The sequence below is a fragment of the Nansenia antarctica genome (assembly GCF_963989245.1).
Source record: "Nansenia antarctica genome assembly, chromosome: 8".
NCBI classification, from domain to species: Eukaryota; Metazoa; Chordata; class Actinopteri; order Argentiniformes; family Microstomatidae; genus Nansenia; species Nansenia antarctica.
Window position 1 is genome coordinate 6856959 of NC_137678.1, and position 23383 is coordinate 6880341.

General features: G+C 43.7%; 1 protein-coding gene across 1 annotated transcript; it reads left to right on the plus strand.

Annotated features, from left to right (window-relative positions):
* Window positions 1–2517: 2517 nt before the first annotated feature.
* LOC308163781 (tudor domain-containing protein 5-like) lies at window positions 2518–21517 on the plus strand (the record flags this gene model as incomplete). Its single annotated transcript, XM_080537969.1, has 16 exons — window positions 2518–2746; window positions 3166–3678; window positions 5048–5238; window positions 5623–5706; window positions 5876–5932; window positions 6272–6434; window positions 6932–7134; window positions 8919–9136; window positions 11086–11295; window positions 11677–11743; window positions 11893–12093; window positions 12373–12501; window positions 12829–12933; window positions 13210–13286; window positions 13435–13587; window positions 21367–21517. The coding sequence occupies 16 exons, from the start codon at window positions 2518–2520 to the stop codon at window positions 21515–21517; spliced, it is 2751 nt and encodes a 916-aa protein (XP_080394095.1).
* Window positions 21518–23383: the final 1866 nt, after the last annotated feature.

Sequence of the window (23383 nt, forward strand, 5' to 3'; positions counted from 1 at the left end):
ATTGGAAAAATGTGTTGCAAATACATAGTGTTTTGCAGGTGGGGGAGTTTGAATGAGAGAAGTGTTATGGGTTTTGGAGAACGTGGTCATTGAATGCATTCTGTATGAAAGCAATGCACAAATCACAGAGTAAGAGTCGCAGTTTGGTCCACATGGACTTCTGCTTTGCTGACTGTATGAAGAGTTGTGACTCTGTGACTTCAGTATTGAACACTGCGACTTAGCGACCGTAAAAAACTGTATTGTAAATGTCTTGGGAGTCACAGTGCCCGTCATGGGAATGTGCAGACTCAGACGTTTGTTGCTGATGTAAGTTCTTCTCTGTTTTCAGACCAGGAAAGACACACATCCTCTCCCACACACACTTAAATTACTAGTTATTGACCTCCATGTCCCTCTAAAGAAAGTAATTGATTATCATTATGGCCCCAAACTCAGTAAAAGTAATTTATTTTTACATTACAATTGATTGGGGAATCAAATCCAGTTAGAATCATTATACAAATTATATTATTATTATTATTCCTACTACGTAGTAGTATTGTTATTGGTGGTTTACTTCTTCTTATTCTTTTCCTGGCTTTGGTCAAATAGCTCAAAAAGTCCCTGACCAAAAATGCTATGACTTTGCATGCCACAACTATGCCACATATTGCAGGGGATTTTGGCAATTTTTTGGGGGGGGGCGCTACCCACACGTTTATCTGTGTTGCTCATTCCACGAATGCATGATCCTTACAAGACATAACGTTTCCAAACTTTTTTTTGAGGAGTATATATCTGGTCATGACTGAAATCAACGTGATAATGACGTCAGTCTGCTGCGTGGCACCACGTGATGTCTGATTAACACCTGCACGTGCGCTGCTGATTAACGGTGGACTGAACCATGCAATGAATAAATAGAGGGGGGTAAATAATAAGGCTTAATTTTGTCAAACATAAGAGAAACAAAACTCCAGTTTGTTTCTTTTGTGACTTTTTTTAATACATAGAATTATAATTTGAAGTCGGCTACATTAACTTCCTTATGATAATAATAATAATAATATTATTATAAATATAATATATTTTAAAATATGATTCTCTTCGGCCCCTGTCAGTGATGGGCCCTTAGAATCGTCCTAATTTACCCACCCACCCTAGCGGCGCCCCTGCCTGCACGTGATGCCTGATTGACACCTGCACGCGCGTTGCTGATTGAAGACTCCACTTCCAGACTTCATTCTTCTGTATCTAACCTCTCTTTCTAAGGTAAATAATAATAATATTAACGATGATCTAATTTGTCTGAACGTAGACGATTCTAAATGAATAACCTGTATATTAATAGACAGCTTAGTAAGTATTCTACAAGCTGTAACTGTCGTACAATGTTGATAAAACAGACGCGTCATAGTAGCTAATTAGCTCGCTAGCTGAAGTCAATTGAAATGCTAGGCTAGGCTACTAGCTCAAGTGTGATAACAGCGACTTAGAAACCTAAATACATCTTTAGTCTTTAGTTGATGTTATTTACTCCTCTCTCGTGAATAATAACAGACTTCGCTAACTGCATTGTATCCATAGAAGACACTATTATTCGCCAGCAACATTAATAGATAACTTTCTTTTCCAACTTGAACTTGCTCCTTAAAATAAAAACTGGGCGTGAGTAGTTACTAGCTAGCAGCCTAAGAAACGTGGCTTTCATTTTGTCACTAACATTTTTGAAATGTCTATGGTCTTACTAGGTTTGTACTTATCTCGTGAGTTTAGAATGAGAAGGTTCTATCTCCGTTTAGAATGATATGGTTCTATCTCCGTTTAGAATGATGAGGTTCTATCTCCGTTTAGAATGATGAGGTTCTATCTCCGTTTAGAATGATAAGGTTCTATCTCCGTTTAGAATGATGAGGTTCTATCTCCGTTTAGAATGATATGGTTCTATCTCCGTTTAGAATGATGAGGTTCTATCTCCGTTTAGAATGATAAGGTTCTATCTCCGTTTAGAATGATGAGGTTCTATCTCCGTTTAGAATGATATGGTTCTATCTCCGTTTAGAATGATGAGGTTCTATCTCCGTTTAGAATGATGAGGTTCTATCTCCGTTTAGAATGATGAGGTTCTATCTCCGTTTAGAATGATATGGTTCTATCTCCGTTTAGAATGAGAAGGTTCTATCTCCGTTTAGAATGATACGGTTCTATCTCCGTTTAGAATGAGAAGGTTCTATCTCCGTTTAGAATGATAAGGTTCTATCTCAGTTTAGAATGATATGGTTCTATCTCCGTTTAGAATGATAAGGTTCTATCTCCGTTTAGAATGAGAAGGTTCTATCTCCGTTTAGAATGAGAAGGTTCTATCTCCGTTTAGAATGAGAAGGTTCTATCTCCGCTTAGGGTCGTTCAGAGATATTGAGCGTCAACGTTTTTACATTCCATTATGTTTTGTGAGATGGAACCTTTGTATTTTATTAATTACTAACTCAAAAATGTCAACATTATAAAAATAACACCACACAGGCATTAATAATGATGACCCAAGACCAGCTACTGTGGGGCCTGAAGAAGGATGTTCGCTCCGTGCTCAACTCGTCCAAGTTAGGCCTGTCCCCGGACGACCTGAGACGGGACTACCTCTGCATCGTGGGCCATCCGCTGCCTCTGAGGTCCCTCGGCTTCCACAGCGTGATGGACATGATCAAGGAGATGCCTGACGTGGTGAAGATGGACTTTTTGGAAGACGGCAGCTTGGTGTTGAAAGGTAAGCCCAGTCTAGTAGTGGTGCGGCTGTGGCGCAGGAGGTAGAGTCGCCGTCTAATGATCACAAGGTTGGCAGATCGGCGGTTTGAGCCCCGGTTGGCCACATGTCGAAGTGTCCTTGGGCAAGACACTGAACCCCAAAATTGCTCCCAGTGAGCGGGCCGGCGCCTTGCATGGCAGCTTGCCGCCATTGGTGTGTGAATGTGTGTGTGTGAATGTGTGAATGAGAGGCTGTTGTAAAGCGTTTTGGAGCAGCAAAAAAGTTGCTATAAGTGCAGTCCATTTACCATTACCATTTTAGTACTATGACCTGCACAGAGTAAAATTACACACGTATGCACGAAAATACTACTTTATTCCAACCCAACTCTTTGCCTCGCTTTTTCTTCCCCTCCCTCCCATCCCTTGGTCCCTCTGCAGCGGTTATGGACGAAAGCACCCGACGCATAGGGGAGATGGTGGCCCGGCAGCGTGTCCCTAAGACCAACAAACCACACAGGGGCGGTATGGGCTTCTTCTCCCCGCACTACAGGAAACAACTGTTCCCCGCCAGCCCCCTCCCCCGGCGGGGCCACGCCCCCCCGGCCCTGCCCGCTCAGCTGCGCTCACAGCTGCGGCAGCTGCTCGCCCCGGGGCCCATGGGCCTGTCGGAGCTGCAGGACGGCTTCGCCCGCCGCTTCGGCCACCCGCTGCGCGTCTTCAACCTCGGCTTCTACTCCGTCGCGGAGATGCTGGCAGCCGCGGCGGACCTGGTGGCGATCAAGCAGAGCCGGACGGGCTCCCTGCTGACCCTGAAGGTGGCGCCACCTGCGATGGGGCTGACGGCGTCGCAGGGTGGGGCGCTGATGGCATCGCGTGGGGGGACGGCGGTGAGGACGGGGCAGATAAAGCCACCTCGACCACAGCTGACCCCCTTGACAGCGGTAGACACAGGTGGGTTGGTACTACAGTGTAGACAGATCGTGACGTTAGAATTATGAGGTTCTATCTCCATTTTTGGTCAAAATTGAGTTTTTTACATAATCTGATCCATTAGGTGTTTATTAATGCCTGTGTGGTGTTATTTTTAAAATGTTGACATTTTTGAGTTAGTAATTCATAAAATACAAAAGTTCCATCTCACAAAACATAATGGAATGTAAAAACTTTGACGCTCATTATTATCTCTGAACTACCCTAAACGGAGATAGAACTGTATAATTCTAAACTCACGTTTTCTTTTTAACATTTACTTTTTCTTTACATGTATGCGTTTGAGGCACCTGATGTGAAGGCTTTTTTCTGAGCAGGACTACATTTAGCACTTGTGTCCATGGGCATGCTATCATTCAGTATCCCTGTTTTATACCTTTAACTATACATGGCTATAAGTTGGACTCGCCTGGGAACACCACCACTAGTGTGCCCTTCAGTACGTTACTTAGCCCTAACTTTCTCCAGGGAGACTGTCCCTGTAAACTCTAATTAAGTGGTAAATGGTAACTGCTAAATGGTTCAGGCGGCATAGAGCAAATTACCCCTCGGACAGGAGGTTATGCCAGAGAGCTTTTTTGGATCCACACCCTAGAACGTTTACAACGCCTAGGCTTGAATGAGTATTTCTACATGTGTTGTGCTATGAATAAATGACTTTAGACACTATGTTCTATGCTATATGATGGCTACTGCCTGATGTCTGCATGTTTGTAGCATTTCTCAATTGTTTTTTGTTCTGTTAAGTATATATTGTAAATATTTCATGTACTTTTAGGTGTTTCCTGTCTCATGAACACATGTTTTTGTAGTCCACTAAATCTAGGACTACAATTCCCATGATGCCTAGCCACTAGGTGAAATATTTGACACAGATGTTGTGCATTGGCTAATTAAGTGATGTTGTTTGAAGCCTTTATACCACTGCATTCAATTGAATGAATGAATGAATGGTCTTTATTGTCATTGATATAGTACAGGTACCAAACAACGAAATTTGGGAAATTGTCTGCTTTATGCTTTATGCCGAAATTTGGGAAATTGTCTGCTTTATGCCTGAAGAAGGTTTATGACTGAAAGTTTGTGCAATAAACTACGGTTTATTTGCACAGATTTGAGTGTGCGGACGGATGCTGTTTTTTTTGCACTTTATTGATACTCTTCAATTCCAGCACCTCAGCTAAGTCTGATCACGGATGAGCGGTGGTATTTTCATTATTATACAATTTAACTGCTAAATGGTTAAAATGTAAATGGGTGTAACTGTAAAATGTAAACAGTAGTGATCTGGTATTGGTTGTGACTAATGTAACATTTTGTCTGTCTTCAGCTCCTGTGGAAAAACCCTCTGGTACTCCAGTACAGAATCACATGGCCTCTGGTCCTGAGGACACTGTCCCTAACAGCTCAGGGGGACACCAGGACCATGGGGGACATGGAATTCACCAGGACATGGAATTGACACAACCTGAGCCACAGCTCATCCAACAGGGGCAGCTATTTGAAAAATGTGTCATAAAAGTGAGTCTGTTTCTCTTTTTACCTCATAGTAAATGTTCTGTATGTGAAACTGTAACATTCAGGGGTGCAAACTTGTCACCTTTCTGCTAAATTAGCGGTTTTTACCACAAAATAGTAAATCCATGTGAATCGACCATGTTGATAATTTTCTTCATTTTCAGGCAAAAAATAAATGTTGTCACCTTTTTAGGCCATCACCAGTTTGCACCCCTGAACATTACTTTAAATGCTTGTAGAGTTCACTCCTACTAGAAGTCATGTTTTTTTGTGAAGAACATTTAATGAGATATGATTATTGGTCTCGTTGCACTTCACATTTATATGAATGGGAACTCACCCAATCACCACTAGTGAATGTGTTGTGTTTGATTGGCCACGATGCAGCTGGAGGAGAAGCTCAGGCAGCGTATCCTGGAGAACGGCCATGCGGGCACCGTCAGTGAGGAGCTGAAGGCCAACCTTCGCCAGGTCAGTTTACATCTTCCCAAAGCGACTTACAATCAATACATTCGTTTAAGTAAATGAGTCAGGAGCCAGACTATTGAGTTGCCCCTTTATGGGTGGATACCGAAATCATTGAAAACTCCTAATGTTCTAGTCACACATGATGGTGACAGTGAAGATTCCTTCTTTCTAGGTTGTTGCTCAGAACAGTGAAGGGATATCAATACATGATCTTCATGCCGAATACAAGGTAATTATACTAGTTTCCTTTGTTACACATATTCCACTCTACTTTACGGAGCGGCTGTGGCACAGGAGGTAGAGTCGCCGCCTAATGATCACAAAGTTGGCAGATCTGCGGTTCGATCCCCGGCTGGCCACATTTCGAAGTGTCCTTGGGCAAGACACTGAACCCCAAAATTGCTCCCAGTGAGCGGGCCGGCGCCTTGCATGGTAGCTTGCCGCTATTGGTGTGTGAATGGGTGTGAATGTGTGAATGAGAGGCCGTTGTAAAGCGCTTTGGAGCAGCAAAAAAGGTGCTATATAAGTGCAGTCCATTTACCATTTACCATTTCCCCCTGGTCAACAGAGGATGTTTGGGGAGGAGCTCCCGGTGGCCCAGAGTGGCTTCCTGAGCGTGACGGAGATGGTTGGTGCGCTGAGCGACACGCTGTATCTGCGGCCTATGGCAGGGGAAGAGGGCCCCCACTGGATGATCACCGACACCAAACACACCGGCCACACGCAACCAGGTCAGCTCGATGGTTTCAATTTGTATTGTTACTTTGGATAAAAGCGTCTGCTAAATGGTTAAAATGTAAAAAATGCATCCTATCTATTCTATTCAGCTAATACCATTGCGTTCCCACATTATTGAGAGTTCACAGCCATTTGTCCCATTGGGGGAAGGGTCATTTGAAGAGGAGGGGCAGAACTGAGTACTGTATCTTATAGCTCATGGCATTCTATAAACGCAGCACCCTGATAATAATAATAACTTTAATTTATATAGCGCCTTTCAGAAACCCCAAGGACACTTTACAATTCAAGGGAATGATCAGACAGACAAAAACAGGACAAAACAAAACTGAAACAGTGACTAGGGGCCAAAGGCCTTGGAGAACAGAGAGTCCAGGGTGGGGGCATTGCGGATCACTATGGGGAGGGAGTTCCAGAGGGTAGGTGCAGCCACGCTGAAGGCTCTGTCCCCAAAGGTCCATAGGTTTGTTGATGTGATGTTTTTGGCCAGGGGCTGTAGAGCCCGACACCCCCGGCGATGCTGAGCAGGGTGACCGGCTGAACCCCTCCAGCCAGGGCTATTACTTCAGCTCTGGGGAGTCGCCCTGGGAGGGGCGCAGAGAGGAGGAGGACGGGGAGGACGGAGAGGCCGCCGCCGACAACGACTTGATGTCAGAGACAGACCTCCGCATCACCACCACCACCTTCCAACAGGTGAGAGAAGAGACCCGTCTGACTCGGGTCTGAGAAGACAGGTCGTGACGTTAGAATTATAAGGTTTTATAACCAAAATTGAGTTTTTTACATAATCTGATCCATTGGGTGTTTATTAATGCCTGTGTTGACATGAAATGTTGACATTTTTTAGTTCGTAATTAATAGGGGTGTAACGGATCACCTAACTCACGGATCGGATCGTGTCACGGTTTTTGAGTCACGGATCGGATCATTTTTCGGATCAACACAAAACATAAAAATAAAAATAAAAAGCTTTTTCCTCGAATTCTGTAAAAACACCACTTTTACTGTGTAAAACCCAACAACATTCAAGATGTCAAAACTGGTATATATATATATATATATATATATATATATATGTGTGTGTGTGTATATATATATATACATATACATAACATATTCTACACTCAAACATTAGGCTACATATTAAACAGAAACACACATTCAACTTAAATGATGCAGTAGGAGAGAGGGAGGAGGCACCTGGTTGCAGCAGTGAATCACTGGGCTCTTTAAAGCAGACAAATAAACATGTTTTATGCCACTTTTAACTAAATAATAAAGTGAAACCTTACTTTAAACATGGTATGAAAAAATTGGCTACATTATAAGAAGTTGTCAAGCTGACTTTTTCGTGCCTCCCATCAACACACCAGGGTGATGTCACGGCAAATGGGTGGCCATGCTCGTACGACTTTCTCGTTGCACAACGCTTAAACACCGTAACTTTTTTATCGACCACACTTCCAATAACACAGTCCCTCATTGTTATAATTGATAGCAAAGCCAAAGTGCTCCCATACATGGGATTTAAATGACGAGGGAGGCATTTCGAGTTCTTCTCTGTCGCCAACATTAGCAGGACTCGCCATGAACACTTGGGCTGCGTTCGTAAATTTGCTCTGAGAGCGCCGGAGAGCACACTGGGTCCGACGTCATAAAGGGACCAAGTAATTTGATTGGACAAGAGGCGTTCCATGAATGCTGATCAGATTCCAGAGCGAATTTACGAACGCAGCCTTGTTGTTCTAGATTTTTTTTTGCATTATCAACCTATCATTGCGCTTTAGAGTAAAACAAAGCACGCAACTGTCGCGTCTATCTTTTCATGGCAACTCTACATTGTGATTTACAAGGGATATTAACTAATATTAAGTAATATTATTACTTGGTTACATTTTGCAATTGATCCGCGGTACACATGCGTGCCGAACCGTGGGGGGCGATCCGTACGGATCTCGGATTATCCGTGATCCGTTACACCCCTAGTAATTAATAAAATACAAAGGTTCCATCTCACAAAACATAATGGAATGTAAAAACTTTGACGCTCAATATCTCGGAACCACCCTAAACGGAGATAGAACCTTATCGTTCTAAACTCACGATCTGACTCTGGTCTAAGAAGAGTAACTGGTCCTACTTGCCCTTTTGTTCAAGGTCAGTCCGTAGCTTCTGTTTCCCCTGGGGGCAGCTGGACCAAATACATACTAGACAATTGAGGCTGAAACCGAAACGCATTTCACAAGAATAGATGTTGTTTGATTTCTGTACATCTTTGATCACCTCCTGTACATCTTCTTTGGTGATTGTAAATGTTCAAGGACAACCCATTCAATCCACAAAGTGTCTTTGTGGTGACAATAAAAATGTGTGTGTGTGTACGTGTGCGTGTGTGTGTGTGTGTGTGTCTACACGCACATTCATGTGTGTGTGTGTGTTTGTGGACACTCATGGCTGTGTGTTTCTCCCTCCTCTAGATGGTGGCCAAGTTCCCTCCCCTGCAGGTACGGTGTATGGCAGGTATGGTTCCTCTGGACGCCCTGCGGGGCCAGGGCCTGAGGGCGCCCACGCCCAGGGACCCTAGGGAGGTGATAGCCGTGCTGGTGGAGCACGTGGAGTCACCCAGTAACTTCTACATCCGCTTCCACGAGACCCGGGAGGCCCGCGCCCTGGAGAGCATTATGGTGGAGATGAGGTGAGGAGACTGTGCCGCTTAGACCGGGGAGGAAACATGACTGAATCAGAATTAGAAGACTTTATTGCCATGACATGTGAACATGTTAGGAATTTGGTTTGGGACAGTGGAGCGCAGTTTACAACAGGACAGGTGCAAGACAGGACAAGACAGTGCAAACCAACATCATTCAGGGGTGCAAACTTGTCACCTTTCTGCTAAATTAGCCATTTTTATCTCAAAATAGGTCATCCATGTGAATTGTGTAGATCTGCAAAAAAATGTTTTGGGTGTGGTGGGGGGGGTCTAAGTCTCATCCATGTCACATGATGCACAAGCTAGCTAATCTCCCTGTCTGCTAAACTCTGCTGCAGTTGAAATAACGTTTTGCTTCAGGGAGCTAGGTACAGTTCCAGACAGCATAGAGAACACAGTCACAGTAAACTGTTTTCGAAGTAATTCTGCAGGTGTTGAGGTCAGGGCTGCCGCTACTTACACATGCATCATTGTTAGACCACCGTTAGTGCTAGCGGTATCTATTTAACACCATTAGTGCTAGCGCTATTCAAAGGTTAGCCACCCAAAAATGTTTTCACCTTTTTGGGCCATCACCAGTTTGCACCCCTGATCATAGTGCAAGGGGGGGGGGGACACCAGCAGCAGCATTTAGGAGCCGGATGGCCGTGGGGAAAAAGCTGTGTGCGTGTCGGGCCTTCACAGTCTTTAGTGACCTCCTGCCTGAGGGGAGCGGGGCGAAGAGGCTGTGGCCTGGGTGTGCGGGGTCAGCCATGATCTCCCTGGCCCTCCCCAAAGCCCTACTTTTTGACTCTACTTTAATTTCCCATTGGGAATGGGAAATGAATATAGAGTCAATGGTTGCCTTCATTGTAGTCATGCTGCAGATTATCAGATCTCACAATACCTTGAGTCTTAACATCTCAGGCAACCACATGTACAGTAGCAGCAAGCACAATGCTGATCTGTGCAGCCCCTAGGTGACCTGGAACGTAACCATATGTGTGGTGGCCTGGGAAAACCCTTCACATGGTGGCATTTTGACATTTTCATTTTTTAATATTTCCATAAATTAGAAGTTCTCAGCTATTCATAACTGGTTGAATGACTGAGATAGCCCTTTATTTAAAAAAAGTTATGAGCATTTTAATGTATCATGTCAAAAAAAGTGAAAGGTGAGAAATGCTGCCCCCATGCTGCCCCCGACCCCTTTCTCCTCCGGGTCGGGGGAGGAGCCTATGCAGATCGGCCGGTCTCGTTTGTCTGCTTGTGATGCGGTGTTAGTCTGCTCGCCTCGTCGGTATGCGAGGGACAGATCCATTTGTGTGTCTTCTAGTTAAGATTTTATTACTTTATGCTTATTGTGAGCATCAGTAAACTGGCAATAACACAGGTGGAAGTATCGTCTCTCCTTTCGCTCATGTGTGCGTGCGTTGCTTAACTGAGAATGAGACACGTGACGTTGTTTCGCTAGCAAACTACCCACCACAAAAACATAAAAATAAATACTTTCTCTTTTGTTTTCTTAAAATGTTTATTCACCATAATAGTTCAAAGTACTAGAATACCACATAATATCAAAATCGCAGAAATAGGACATTTCCATCTATTTTTGCTCTTTGCCACGAACGCCAGCGACATCCGACGGGTTTTCCCAGGCCACCACACATATGATCCGGTCAGATTCCTGTATCTGGAGTGGTAACATAGAACCATGAATAGAATAAAAAAGAAAGAAAAAATTATTCTAGCATTGCGACTGCCAATGGCTCCTGGTCCTAGCATAGATTATGTTTTCTTACCATGACTGATGGATATATGATTCACTTACTTAGACAAATCTATTTGTTGTCAGTTCGCTTTGGTTAAAGACGTCTGCTGCTAAATGCCCAAAATGTAATGTAACGAGTTGCAAGATGATGTCAGAGTTTGTGGGAAACGCCTCTTCCTCTTAGGAGTTGCTACACCTATCTCGAGGTGTCGGAGCGGTACTCCCTTCCCTCACGTTTCGTGCGTCAGGGCCAGGTGTGCTGCGTGGCTCCCAGAGACGAGTGGTTCTACCGGGTCGTCATCCACCGCGTCCTCAGCCAGACCCAGGTGGAGGTGTACTACGTGGACTTCGGGGACCTCACCACTGTGGACAGGACCAGCCTCAAGTTCCTCAAGTAGGCTTCTTCTGGTCCAGTTCAGACAGAGAGCAATGAAAGTCAATGGGCAGGTTTCACTAGACCAGTGTTAATATTGGCAGGCTTTTTAGTCACTTTTAGTCATTGGTGTTTAGATGAAGAAGTCACCTCCATGTTTCTTAGTTCCAGTCCAGTTCCAGTTGATAAAAACATTCCAGTGCAGTCTCAGTCAAAGTTTTCGTCGCTGACTACGGCTAGACTAAAATGTTTTGGGTTTTTTGTGGGAGACCGCTTCTTGCCACATATTGTAGTGTAAAATCAATGTCCTGTAAATGTGACAGTCATTTTAACGACAAGTGTTAGGCCTCCTTGTCTGTTTTGCTGTTGTCCCCCTACATCTCTCTGCTTTCTCACCCCAAGGTCTTGTTACTCTGAGCTCCCGGCCCAAGCGGTCCCCTCATCACTCAGTGGAATCAAGCCTATGGGTGTAAGGCTCCACACACATCTCATATCACTGTTATTGACCACCAATCTCCCCAAGCTTTTAACATTGTATTGCTCCCATAGTCCCATTGACTTCCAGATAGCACTCTTATCTCCCATTCCATATTAAAAGCCTGTGTTTTGGTGTTCCAGGGCAGTTGGAGTTTGAACGCTACCAGCTCCTTCCGGAAGCTGTGCTGTGAGCGCCTCCTGTGGGCAGCTCTGCACAGCTACCACGCAGACTTCCTGCAGGTCTTCCTGTGTGAGACAGACACGGAGGAGGACGTGTACATTCACAGTGTCCTGCAGAGCCAGGGCCACGGGCTCTCCTGTCCCTCTGCAGTCAACTCAGAGGTCAGTAATGTACACACACAAAATTGCTCCCAGTGAGCGGGCCAGTGCCTTGCATGGCAGCTTGCCGCCATTGGTGTGTGAATGTGTGTGTGAATGAGAGGCCGTTGTAAAGTGCTTTGGAGCAGCAAAAAAGGCGCTATATAAGTGCAGTCCATTTACCATTTACACACACACACACACACATACACTTGCTTATACATGTACTGTATATATCCCATTCAACAACAATGATCCATTGCATCCATCCATTTGTTGTGTCAAACGTATTTCTTCTTTCAGCTGTGTGACCAGTTCAACCCTGTGACCCTGTATCTGGGCGAGGGTGTGTTTGTTGAAGGGATGGAAGTAGACATGGACGTGGTGGGCCAAACCCCAGAGCCCTGCACCCAAACCCCTGCCACACCCCAGGTGAGGAGCTCCCCTTTCCCAATTCTAACAGTACACACACACACACACACACACATCACACTCTCATTGTAGCAGACTAATGATCGTGGAGTGAAGATATTATCAAAGCGCACGCGCCTGTCGATCACCCATCCGCTTTGATAATATCTTCACTCACGATCATGTAGTCTAGTCTGGCGCCTGCGCCGTCTGTTGTTCTTCCTGCACACAGGTAAAAATATCCAGGATCCAGCAGCGTCGTCGGGCTCGCGCAAACAAACCCGGCGAATGTTTTACTTGCTCCGGACAAGTAAAAAAGCGTTACTGTCGAACCCTGATGTGTTTTAGGCTGCAGACCCTGCTGTTGGGAGCAATGAAAAAGAAGTGAAGCAGCTGCCTGACCTCCCAGAGCTGGAGTTCATCGGGGTGACACAGGCCAACTTCAAGGCCCAGGTATGACCTCTGACCCTGTATCACGCCCTCGGATTGAACAAGAGTTAGATTGTGTACAATAGATAAAGCATGTCTATTATAAGTAAGTCAACCATCCATGCCATATCATCGCCATGTCCTTGGTCCAATTCCGGCCATCGACAGCTGCAAGTCATCCCCCCCCTCTCTCTCACCCATACTTCCTGTCAATCTCTACTGTCTCTATCCTAATAAAGCAGAAATGCCCTAAAAACATATTATTTTTTTATTTTTTTACTTGTGTGTTTGTTGTGTCAGGCTGAGGAGATGGTTGTCTGTCCACACACTGACAGCACTCAGACAGCCTTTGATGCCTTGGCCACCGTGATGGATCTGTGAGTTATTACTTTTATTACTTTTATGCAGCATGTCTGTTTGTTTATGATGATGTCAAGATTATTATTATTATGGTACTTCCACATTTGTTGACATGTATGGTTTCAAGACTGTGTGTGTGAGCGTGTATTTCTGTGTGTGTGTCAGTGGGGTTGAGGTCCATGCCCAGAGTTCAGAGGTCGGTGCCCAGAGTTCAGAGGTCAGGGCCCTGAAAGCGGAGGAGGCCCTCCAGGCAGCGCTGGAGAAGATCCAGAACCTGGAGAGACGGCTAGCTGAGACGGCCCAGTCTGGAGCCCAGAGGTTGGCTACCTCAACCACAGACCAACACCTTAACATACCGCTGTCATAGACCAACACCTTAACACACTACTGTCACAGACCAACACCTTAACACACTACTGTCACAGACCAACACCTTAACACACTACTGTCATAGACCAACACCTTAACACACTACTGTCACAGACCAACACCTTAACACACTACTGTCACAGACCAACACCTTAACACACTACTGTCATAGACCAACACCTTAACACACTACTGTCATAGACCAACACCTTAACACACTACTGTCATAGACCAACACCTTAACACACTACTGTCACAGACCAACACCATAACACACTACTGTCATAGACCAACAGCATAACACACTACTGTCACAGACCAACACCATAACACACTACTGTCACAGACCAACACCTTAACACACTACTGTCATAGACCAACACCTTAACACACTACTGTCATAGACCAACACCTTAACACACTACTGTCATAGACAAATCAATAACACACGTCAATTATTATGTACATACTAACACACATACATCACCTTCATAACACATAACAGTGATATTGCAGGTAGAAAAACACAATACATCTTTCTGTGAAGATCATTTCCCCCCACCAGAGCAGGCTGTTTTGTATAGGCCTGAATCCTAATTTCAAATATACGCTTAATTCAACTCTTTGTGCCAACCTCCCATTGGCATAAACATCTCAACTTAATGGCCTTGAAGCCTATGACTGATCTACTGTAACTCACAGTAACAAGGCCTAGGAGAGAAGACATCTAGAGTACTCTACTCTGTGGTTTTACTCCACTCTCCTTCTCCTCTTATAATACAGGGTTCGACAGTAACACTTTTTTACTTGCCCGGAGCAAGTAACAAATTCGCCGGGTTTGTTTGCGTGAGCCCGACGAAGCTGCTAGATCCCGGATATGTTTACCTGTGTGCAGGAAGAACAACAGACGGCGCAGGCGCGAGACTAGACTAGATGATCGTGGAGTGAAGATATTATCAAAGCGTACGCGCCTGTCGATCACCCGTACGCTTTGATAATATCTTCACTCAGGATCATCTAGTCTGGTCTGGCGCCTGCGCTGTCTGTTGTTCTTCCTGCACACAGGTAAAAATATCCAGGATCTATCAGCAACGTCTGGGCTCGCGCAAACAAACCCGGCGAATGTTTTACAAGTAAAAAAGCGTTACTGTCGAACCCTGTAATGCAATCAGTGACTGTTTGAATTTGGTGCACTCATACGCGTATATTTGTATTACAGTGAGCAAGAAATCTGTCGTGGCAGGCCCAAAGAAGGTAGCCACACCTGAGCCCAAAGTAGTGAGTCAGAAGCCTGAGTCGAGTCCCAAACCCTCCAAGCCCAAGAAACTACAATATTTGAAAGTATTGTATTGTGTATTAAAAATGTATGTTCTAAGGTTCTATCTCTGTTTAGAATTCTAAGGTTCTATCTCCGTTTAGAATTATAAGGTTCTATCTCCGTTTAGAATTATAAGGTTCTATCTCCGTTTAGAATGATAAGGTTCTATCTCCTTTTAGAATTATAAGGTTCTATCTCCGTTTAGAATGATGAGGTTCTATCTCCGTTTAGAATTATAAGGTTCTATCTCCGTTTAGAATTATAAGGTTCTATCTCCGTTTAGAATGATAAGGTTCTATCTCCGTTTAGGGTAGTTCAGAGATATTGAGCGTCAAAGTTTTTACATTCCATTATTACATTCAATTGTCACCGTCTTTGAGCCTCGGAAAAGCCCTATATCAATTTAATGAATTATTATTATTATTATTATTATTATGTTTTGTGAGATGGAACCTTTGTATTTGATTAATTACTAACTCAAAAATGTAAACATTTTTAAAACAACACCACGAAGGCATTAATAAACACCTAATGGATCAGATTATGTAAAAAACAAAATTGACAAAAATGGAGATAGAACCTTATAATTCTAACGTCACGAAATGCAGTGGTCTTTGACAAGGTCTCAAGAATGTGGTGACACCTGGTGTTCTGGTCACAGGCATGTCGGCATGTGTTCTAATCCGGCCCATGCCCTGTTGACATGCCCTCTCTCCATTCTTCTCCTTACTTTCTGCCCCACTCAGAATCTTTTTTTTTGTATGTGTTAATTGTAAAGTAACAATTATGTGTTAATTGTTACTAATAAAAGTTCTAATAAAAGTTCACCGTATTATTAAAGCCTCATTTGCCTCAATTAAATTACTTGGAGTCAGATTATTGATATCAAGTTATGCTTTGCTATAAACAACATACAGCCACATTGCTAAACCATTCCATTGTAACCGCTAAGCTTTTACACCCTACATTAGGACCAACACAGCTAATGTGCTGATGTCCCATGAAGGGCATGCCAATTGTAATGCTGGATACAATGTTGTCTACATAGCTGTTTATCTTATTCAAATACCGGCTCAATCATTTGACTTACTGGGAAACGGATGGACGGATTGATGGCAGCTGCTGGATTGAAAAATCAGGTGTAGTGCTGAGGCACAAATGTGTACATTTCAAGCCTGCAAACTGCGACACTTTAAATGAAGGTGCAATAACACTATGTGCAATATGACAACCCTAGGGTACATAAGGTTGCAGAGAAATAGGTAATGTTAGAATAGGTATAGCATAGCATAGAGTACAGCACAGTGTTTTATCTGTACAGTATAGTATAGTGGATAGTGTACATAGCCTTTATTTATGTAACACAGATGGATGGAGTAGTGGATGGTTGGTGGATGGCCACCATGTCCCAACAAGGCTGCGACGTCAGCAAGGAGGTGGCGGAGTCATGTTTTGGGCCGGAATCATGGGGAGAGAGCTGGTAGGCCCTTTTAAGGTCCCTGAAGGTGTGAAAATGACCTCGGCAAAGTATGTAGAGTTTCTGACTGACCACTTTCTTCCGTGGTACAAAAAGTAGAACCGTGCCTTCCGTAGCAAAATCATCTTCATGCATGACAATGCAGGATGTCATGCTGCAAAGAATACCTCTGTGTCATTGGCTGCTATAGGCATAAAAGGAGAGAAACTCATGGTGTGGCCCCCATCTTCCCCTGACCTCAACCCTATTGAGAACCTTTGGAGCATCCTCAAGCAAAATATATATGAGGGTGGGAGGCAGTTCACATCAAAACAGCAGCTCTGGGAGGCTATTCTGGCATCCTGCAAAGAAATTCAAGCAGAAACTGTCCAAAAACTCACAAGTTCAATGGATGCAAGAATTGTGAAGGTGATATCAAAGAAGGGGTCCTATGTTAACATGTAACTTGACCTGTTAAGATGTTTTTGTTTGAAATAGCTTTTGATTTCAGTAAATATGACCTCCTAATATGACCTCCTAACCCTAAATTCATCAAATTACCATTTGTAGTTCTTTACAACCTATAAAATGTTTTGAAACTCTGTTGTGCATAATAATTTGGAACAGTGGATTTTGAGTTTTTTATTTAAAAAAAAAATACTGTTATCATTGGGAGGTTTGTTCAATAAAATTTGAATTATACTCTAACGGTTGATGACTTGAAAATTATACTGATTGTCATTTGCATCGACTATTTAGGAAAATCTGAGAAAAATATCATTTGCATAATAATTTGGAACGGGCTGTATATATGGGTATAGTACACTTACACACAGGACAAAGTGGCCTGGAACCCACAGTGGAAGGATAAGGGCATCCTTCTGATCAGCATGTTCCTGTTCAAAACCATGTACTGCATTTATCATTTTTATCCAACACTTAACTGGGGTGTGCATGATTATGAATTACATGATAATTTGATGAAGTCCTTTCTCATACATGTAGTGTTTTTTTGGCTTAGTGTTAGGAAACCATTTAATTTACCTTGATGAAATCAAGTTTAAAAAAAAAAGAAGGTATTTAGGACCAACACAGCTAATGTGCTGATGTCCCATGAAGGGCATGCCAATTGTAATGCTGGATACAATGTTGTCTACATAGCTGTTTATCTTATTCAAATACCGGCTCAATCATTTGACTTACTGGGAAACGGATGGACGGATTGATGGCAGCTGCTGGATTGAAAAATCAGGTGTAGTGCTGAGGCACAAATGTGTACATTTCAAGCCTGCAAACTGCGACACTTTAAATGAATGTGCAATAACACTATGTGCAATATGACAACCCTAGGGTACATAAGGTTGCAGAGAAATAGGAAATGTTAGAATAGGTATAGCATAGCATAGAGTACAGCACAGTGTTTTATCTGTACAGTATAGTATAGTGGATAGTGTACATAGCCTTTATTTATGTAACACAGATGGATGGAGTAGTGGATGGTTGGTGGATGGCCACCATGTCCCAACAAGGCTGCGACGTCAGCAAGGAGGTGGCGGAGTCATGTTTTGGGCCGGAATCATGGGGAGAGAGCTGGTAGGCCCTTTTAAGGTCCCTGAAGGTGTGAAAATGACCTCGGCAAAGTATGTAGAGTTTCTGACTGACCACTTTCTTCCGTGGTACAAAAAGTAGAACCGTGCCTTCCGTAGCAAAATCATCTTCATGCATGACAATGCAGGATGTCATGCTGCAAAGAATACCTCTGTGTCATTGGCTGCTATAGGCATAAAAGGAGAGAAACTCATGGTGTGGCCCCCATCTTCCCCTGACCTCAACCCTATTGAGAACCTTTGGAGCATCCTCAAGCAAAATATATATGAGGGTGGGAGGCAGTTCACATCAAAACAGCAGCTCTGGGAGGCTATTCTGGCATCCTGCAAAGAAATTCAAGCAGAAACTGTCCAAAAACTCACAAGTTCAATGGATGCAAGAATTGTGAAGGTGATATCAAAGAAGGGGTCCTATGTTAACATGTAACTTGACCTGTTAAGATGTTTTTGTTTGAAATAGCTTTTGATTTCAGTAAATATGACCTCCTAATATGACCTCCTAACCCTAAATTCATCAAATTACCATTTGTAGTTCTTTACAACCTATAAAATGTTTTGAAACTCTGTTGTGCATAATAATTTGGAACAGTGGATTTTGAGTTTTTTATTTTTTAAAAAAAATACTGTTATCATTGGGAGGTTTGTTCAATAAAATTTGAATTATACTCTAACGGTTGATGACTTGAAAATTATACTGATTGTCATTTGCATCGACTATTTAGGAAAATCTGAGAAAAATATCATTTGCATAATAATTTGGAACGGGCTGTATATATGGGTATAGTACACTTACACACAGGACAAAGTGGCCTGGAACCCACAGTGGAAGGATAAGGGCATCCTTCTGATCAGCATGTTCCTGTTCAAAACCATGTACTGCATTTATCATTTTTATCCAACACTTAACTGGGGTGTGCATGATTATGAATTACATGATAATTTGATGAAGTCCTTTCTCATACATGTAGTGTTTTTTTGGCTTAGTGTTAGGAAACCATTTAATTTACCTTGATGAAATCAAGTTTAAAAAAAAAAAGAAGGTATTTAGGACCAACACAGCTAATGTGCTGATGTCCCATGAATGAATGAATGAATGAATGAATGGACTTTATTGTCATTGCTACAGTACAGGTACCAAACAACGAAATTTAGGAGGGGTGGCTCCCCTGGTGTTAGGAAAGGGAAGAAAAAAAACACTTTTAGAAAAAGAATAAAATCACAAGAAGGTAAGGAGCTGGTTTACATAAATAAAAGCTATGTACACAATCCACTGTACTATACTGCACAGATAGTCAACTAGGGTTGTCATATTGCACAAAATTATTTTTTCACGTTATTTAAAGTGTCACAGTTTGCAGGCTTGAAATGTACATGTTTGTGCCTCAGCACTAGCTGCCATACAATCCGTCCAGACTGTCCTGGGCCCAGAACTTAGGCCTTTGCTGTGTTCAGGGCCTTGACGGCCCTGTGGTAGAAGCAGTTCTTCAGTCTGTTTGTCTGTTTGGAAGGGCATGCCAATTGTAATGCTGGATACAATGTTGTCTACATAGCTGTTTATCTTATTCAAATACCGGCTCAATCATTTGACTTACTGGGAAATGGCTCATGGGATCACAGTTGTGGGGCTGGACCCACGTTGCGGTTACATGAAGGTCAGCAATGAAAACCTCCTTTCCCTGTAGAATTCAAGTGCATCTAAAATTAGTCAATGCTAGAAAATGGTACGTAAAACATAAGGCTGAGTTCCAGCTATCTATTAAAATCACAACAAGGCATATAAGCCACAAAATTACCTTTTCATGCAGTCACTTCAACAATCAACTATCCTTAGTATAAACATTTCTTGCATAAATGATTTGCGATGACGTAGTCTATGCAAATATGCAGGCGCGGTATGATGACGCGCTCCAACCACTCCAACCAAATATGGTCCATCAAGCGTCCGGGTGATAGGCGTGATGTCCGCAGCTGGATATACTTGGAGAGTGTTTGTAAGGCTGGCGGCCATCTTAGGTGAGTCTGGTTGTGTTGTAAGGCTGGCGGCCATCTTAAGTGAGTCTGGTTGTGTTGTAAGGCTGGCGGCCATCATAGGTGAGTCTGGCTGTGCTGTAAGACTGGCGGCCATCTTAGGTTTGTCTGGTTGTGTTGTTAGGCTGGCGGCCATCTTAGTTGAGTCTGGTTGTGTTGTAAGGCTGGCGGCCATCTTAGTTGAGTCTGGTTGTGTTGTAAGGCTGGCGGCCATCTTAGGTGAGTCTGGTTGTGTTGTTATGCTGGCGGCCATCTTGGGTGAATCTGCAGGGCTGCCAAGTTTCACCAAAAGTTTGGAGTGAGATTTTTTGGCGGTGGAGCGACCCAAAACTGTTTCAGTATGACTTTTATTAAACTGCGGTTCCTCCCGCGCACGCCCACATACAACATCCGGGTCTTATATGCAACATTATCAGGTCACCCCTAGGTGTCCCTGTAACACAGGCTACTAACATAATGCCTATATGTAACATCTCCTTTCCTTTAGCTGTTTGCAAATGACATGCTTGCATCTCCGTCTGCAATTCCATTGACAATAACAATCCCAAACATTAACAATAGCATTACAACATTGCATTATTTCCCTTTTTTTTCTTTTTTTTTTTCTGAACAAAGAACAACAGTCCACACGCGCACACACACACACACGGCTGATCTGTAGGCTGGGGACCCCTGGTCCTAAGGACCTCTGTAGGCTGGGGTCCCCTGGTCCTAAGGACCTCTGTATGCTGGGGACCCCTGGTCCTCAGGACCTCTGTAGGCTGGAGTCCCCTGGTCCTCAGGACCTCTGTAGGCTGGGGACCCCGGTCCCCCTGGTCCTCAGGACCTCTGTAGGCTGGGGTCCCCTGGTCCTCAGGACCTCTGTAGGCTGGGGACCCCTGGTCCTGGGCTGACCTCTGGCCCTGTAGGGCTTAATTTTAATTAATTTGTTCTGGTACTGCCAATCATCCAGGGAGAACAATGGGGTTTCATTACCAAATCGGGATCGGTAATTCCTGCAAGTAAGGTCAGATGGGTGCTGCCACTGCCTTCCGTAAGTGCCTGGCCCCTGGTCAGCAACATGGGTCATGAGATTACGCAGCTCACTCATCACCCCTGCGCATGCACACGCGCACACACACACACACACGGCTGATCTGTAGGCTGGGGTCCCCTGGTCCTCAGGACCTCTGTAGGCTGGGGACCCCTGGTCCCCCTGGTCCTCAGGACCTCTGTAGGCTGGGGTCCCCTGGTCCTCAGGACCTCTGTAGACTGGGGACCCCTGGTCCTGGGCTGACCTCACACCAAGTGTCTCTGCCCTCTCTCTCTCACCTCTGCAGGCTCCAGATCAGGGTGATGTTGGGCTCTGAGACTCTGATGCATCAGACAGCTGTAGTTCAGCAGCTCCCTCTGCCCCCTCCACTACAGACATACCTCCAGTTTACAGACATCCTACCACCCTCACAAACATGTTTGCACCCCCACCCTTAGAGGCATCCTCATGTCCCAGAGGCGCCTGTAATCGGGCCCCTATTATAGGGGATCTACGCAAACATAAGATTCAGCTTATGTCATGCCAATTTGACGTCATTCAGTTTGTCACGCCTACAGTTTCACCTCATTCAGTGCTATGACAGCTGCATTTCTTTATGGTTTGATGAAATGCGGACAGGCAGGAGCAACAATGGTAACTTGTCGGTCTTCAGTAACTACTTATACTGCAATAAGAAAATGGAAAGACTGGAACCCATGCTGCACGCAGACTTAACTGTCAATGAACTGCAATCTGTCAACAATGCGCTGTGAGGTGAGTTTGTAGGAATGATGGCAAGCTGTTTTAGCACTAAATGTGTAATGCACAACTTTAAGGTTGACCTAAACTTAACACAAGATGGCAGCATTGAATTATTTTTTGTTTTGACATTTGTCTTTTCTAATCCACATTTGACATAAGAAGATTGCAACACAATGTACAAAGATGTCCATACATTTTAAAATGTCATTCATATTTGAAAATAAAGAAATTTAAATATTTTTTTTCTTTTTTAAAATAAAATGTTATCAGTAATAAAAAAATAAAAAAAAGAATTAAGAAAGAAAGAAAGACATCATACCAGCAACATACACTACCGTTTCAATGTAAATATGTCTTTTTTATTTTTATTTTTTATCAACACTTCCGCTCTCTGTTTCAAATTAAAAGCTATTAAAAAAGGGAAAAAAAGAAATGTCGTCTACGTCAGTGTCGGAGACAAGCCATGGTGAGGGTTGAGAAAGCACCGTTGTTTAAATGATTGTAGTAGAAGTATTTGGTATGATTTAAAAAAAAAAACTTTTTAGAATTTCCTTGCATAATAATAATAATAATAATGGATTTTATTTATAAAGCACTTTACATTTCAAGAATCTCAAAGTGCTACAGTCAATAAAAGAAACAAAAACAGCACAACACAATAAAGATCACTAAAAACATCAAAAGCAGAAAGGTTAAAAAGACACTGTGGCATAAAACGAAAGAAAAAAATAAATACAAATCTGGCTACTGGAACGCTTTGTTAAAAAGATGAGTCGTAAGTCCGCTCTTAAAAGAGTCGACCGATTGTGGTGCTCTCAGGTGGGCAGGGAGGGCGTTCCACAGTTCGGGGGCGATGGAGCAGAAGGCCCGGTCTCCCATGGAGCGGAGGTGGGTTTTGGTGGGTTTGAGGAGGTTTGCATTTGATGAGCGGAGAGTGCGAGTGGAGGGGCTGTGGGATTTGACCAGGTCCTTGAGGTAAGGGGGTGCGTTGCCGTGAATGCATTGATGAGTTAACAGTGAGATTTTGTAAATGATCCGAGAGGAGATGGGAAGCCAGTGTAGTGAGTGGAGGATGGGTGTGATGTGATCGTATTTGCGCACTCTCATCAGGATCCTAGCAGCGCTGTTCTGAATGTACTGGAGCTTCTGAAGGCTCTTGCTAGGGATCCCGATGAGAAGTGCGTTGCAGTAGTCGAGCCTGGAGGAGACAAAGGCATGGACTAACTTCTCGGCATCGGGCAAAGACAGGGTGGGGCGGAGTTTTGCTATATTTCTAAGGTGGAAGAATGACGTTTTGGATATGTGTTTAATGTGGGCCTCGTAGTTGAGGTGGGGGTCCATTCGAACACCAAGGTTGGTGACGACGGATGACAGAGGGATAACCTGTCCAGAGAAAGTGATGCTTGTTATGGGGGATGATTTAACCTGGTGAGGGGTGCCGATGAGGATGGCTTCTGTTTTGCAGCTATTTAATTGAAGGAAGTTAACTCTCATCCACGCCTTTATCTCCTCCAGGCAGATGGTGAGTGCAGATGAGGTTGACTGAGGGGTTGGGTCCAGTT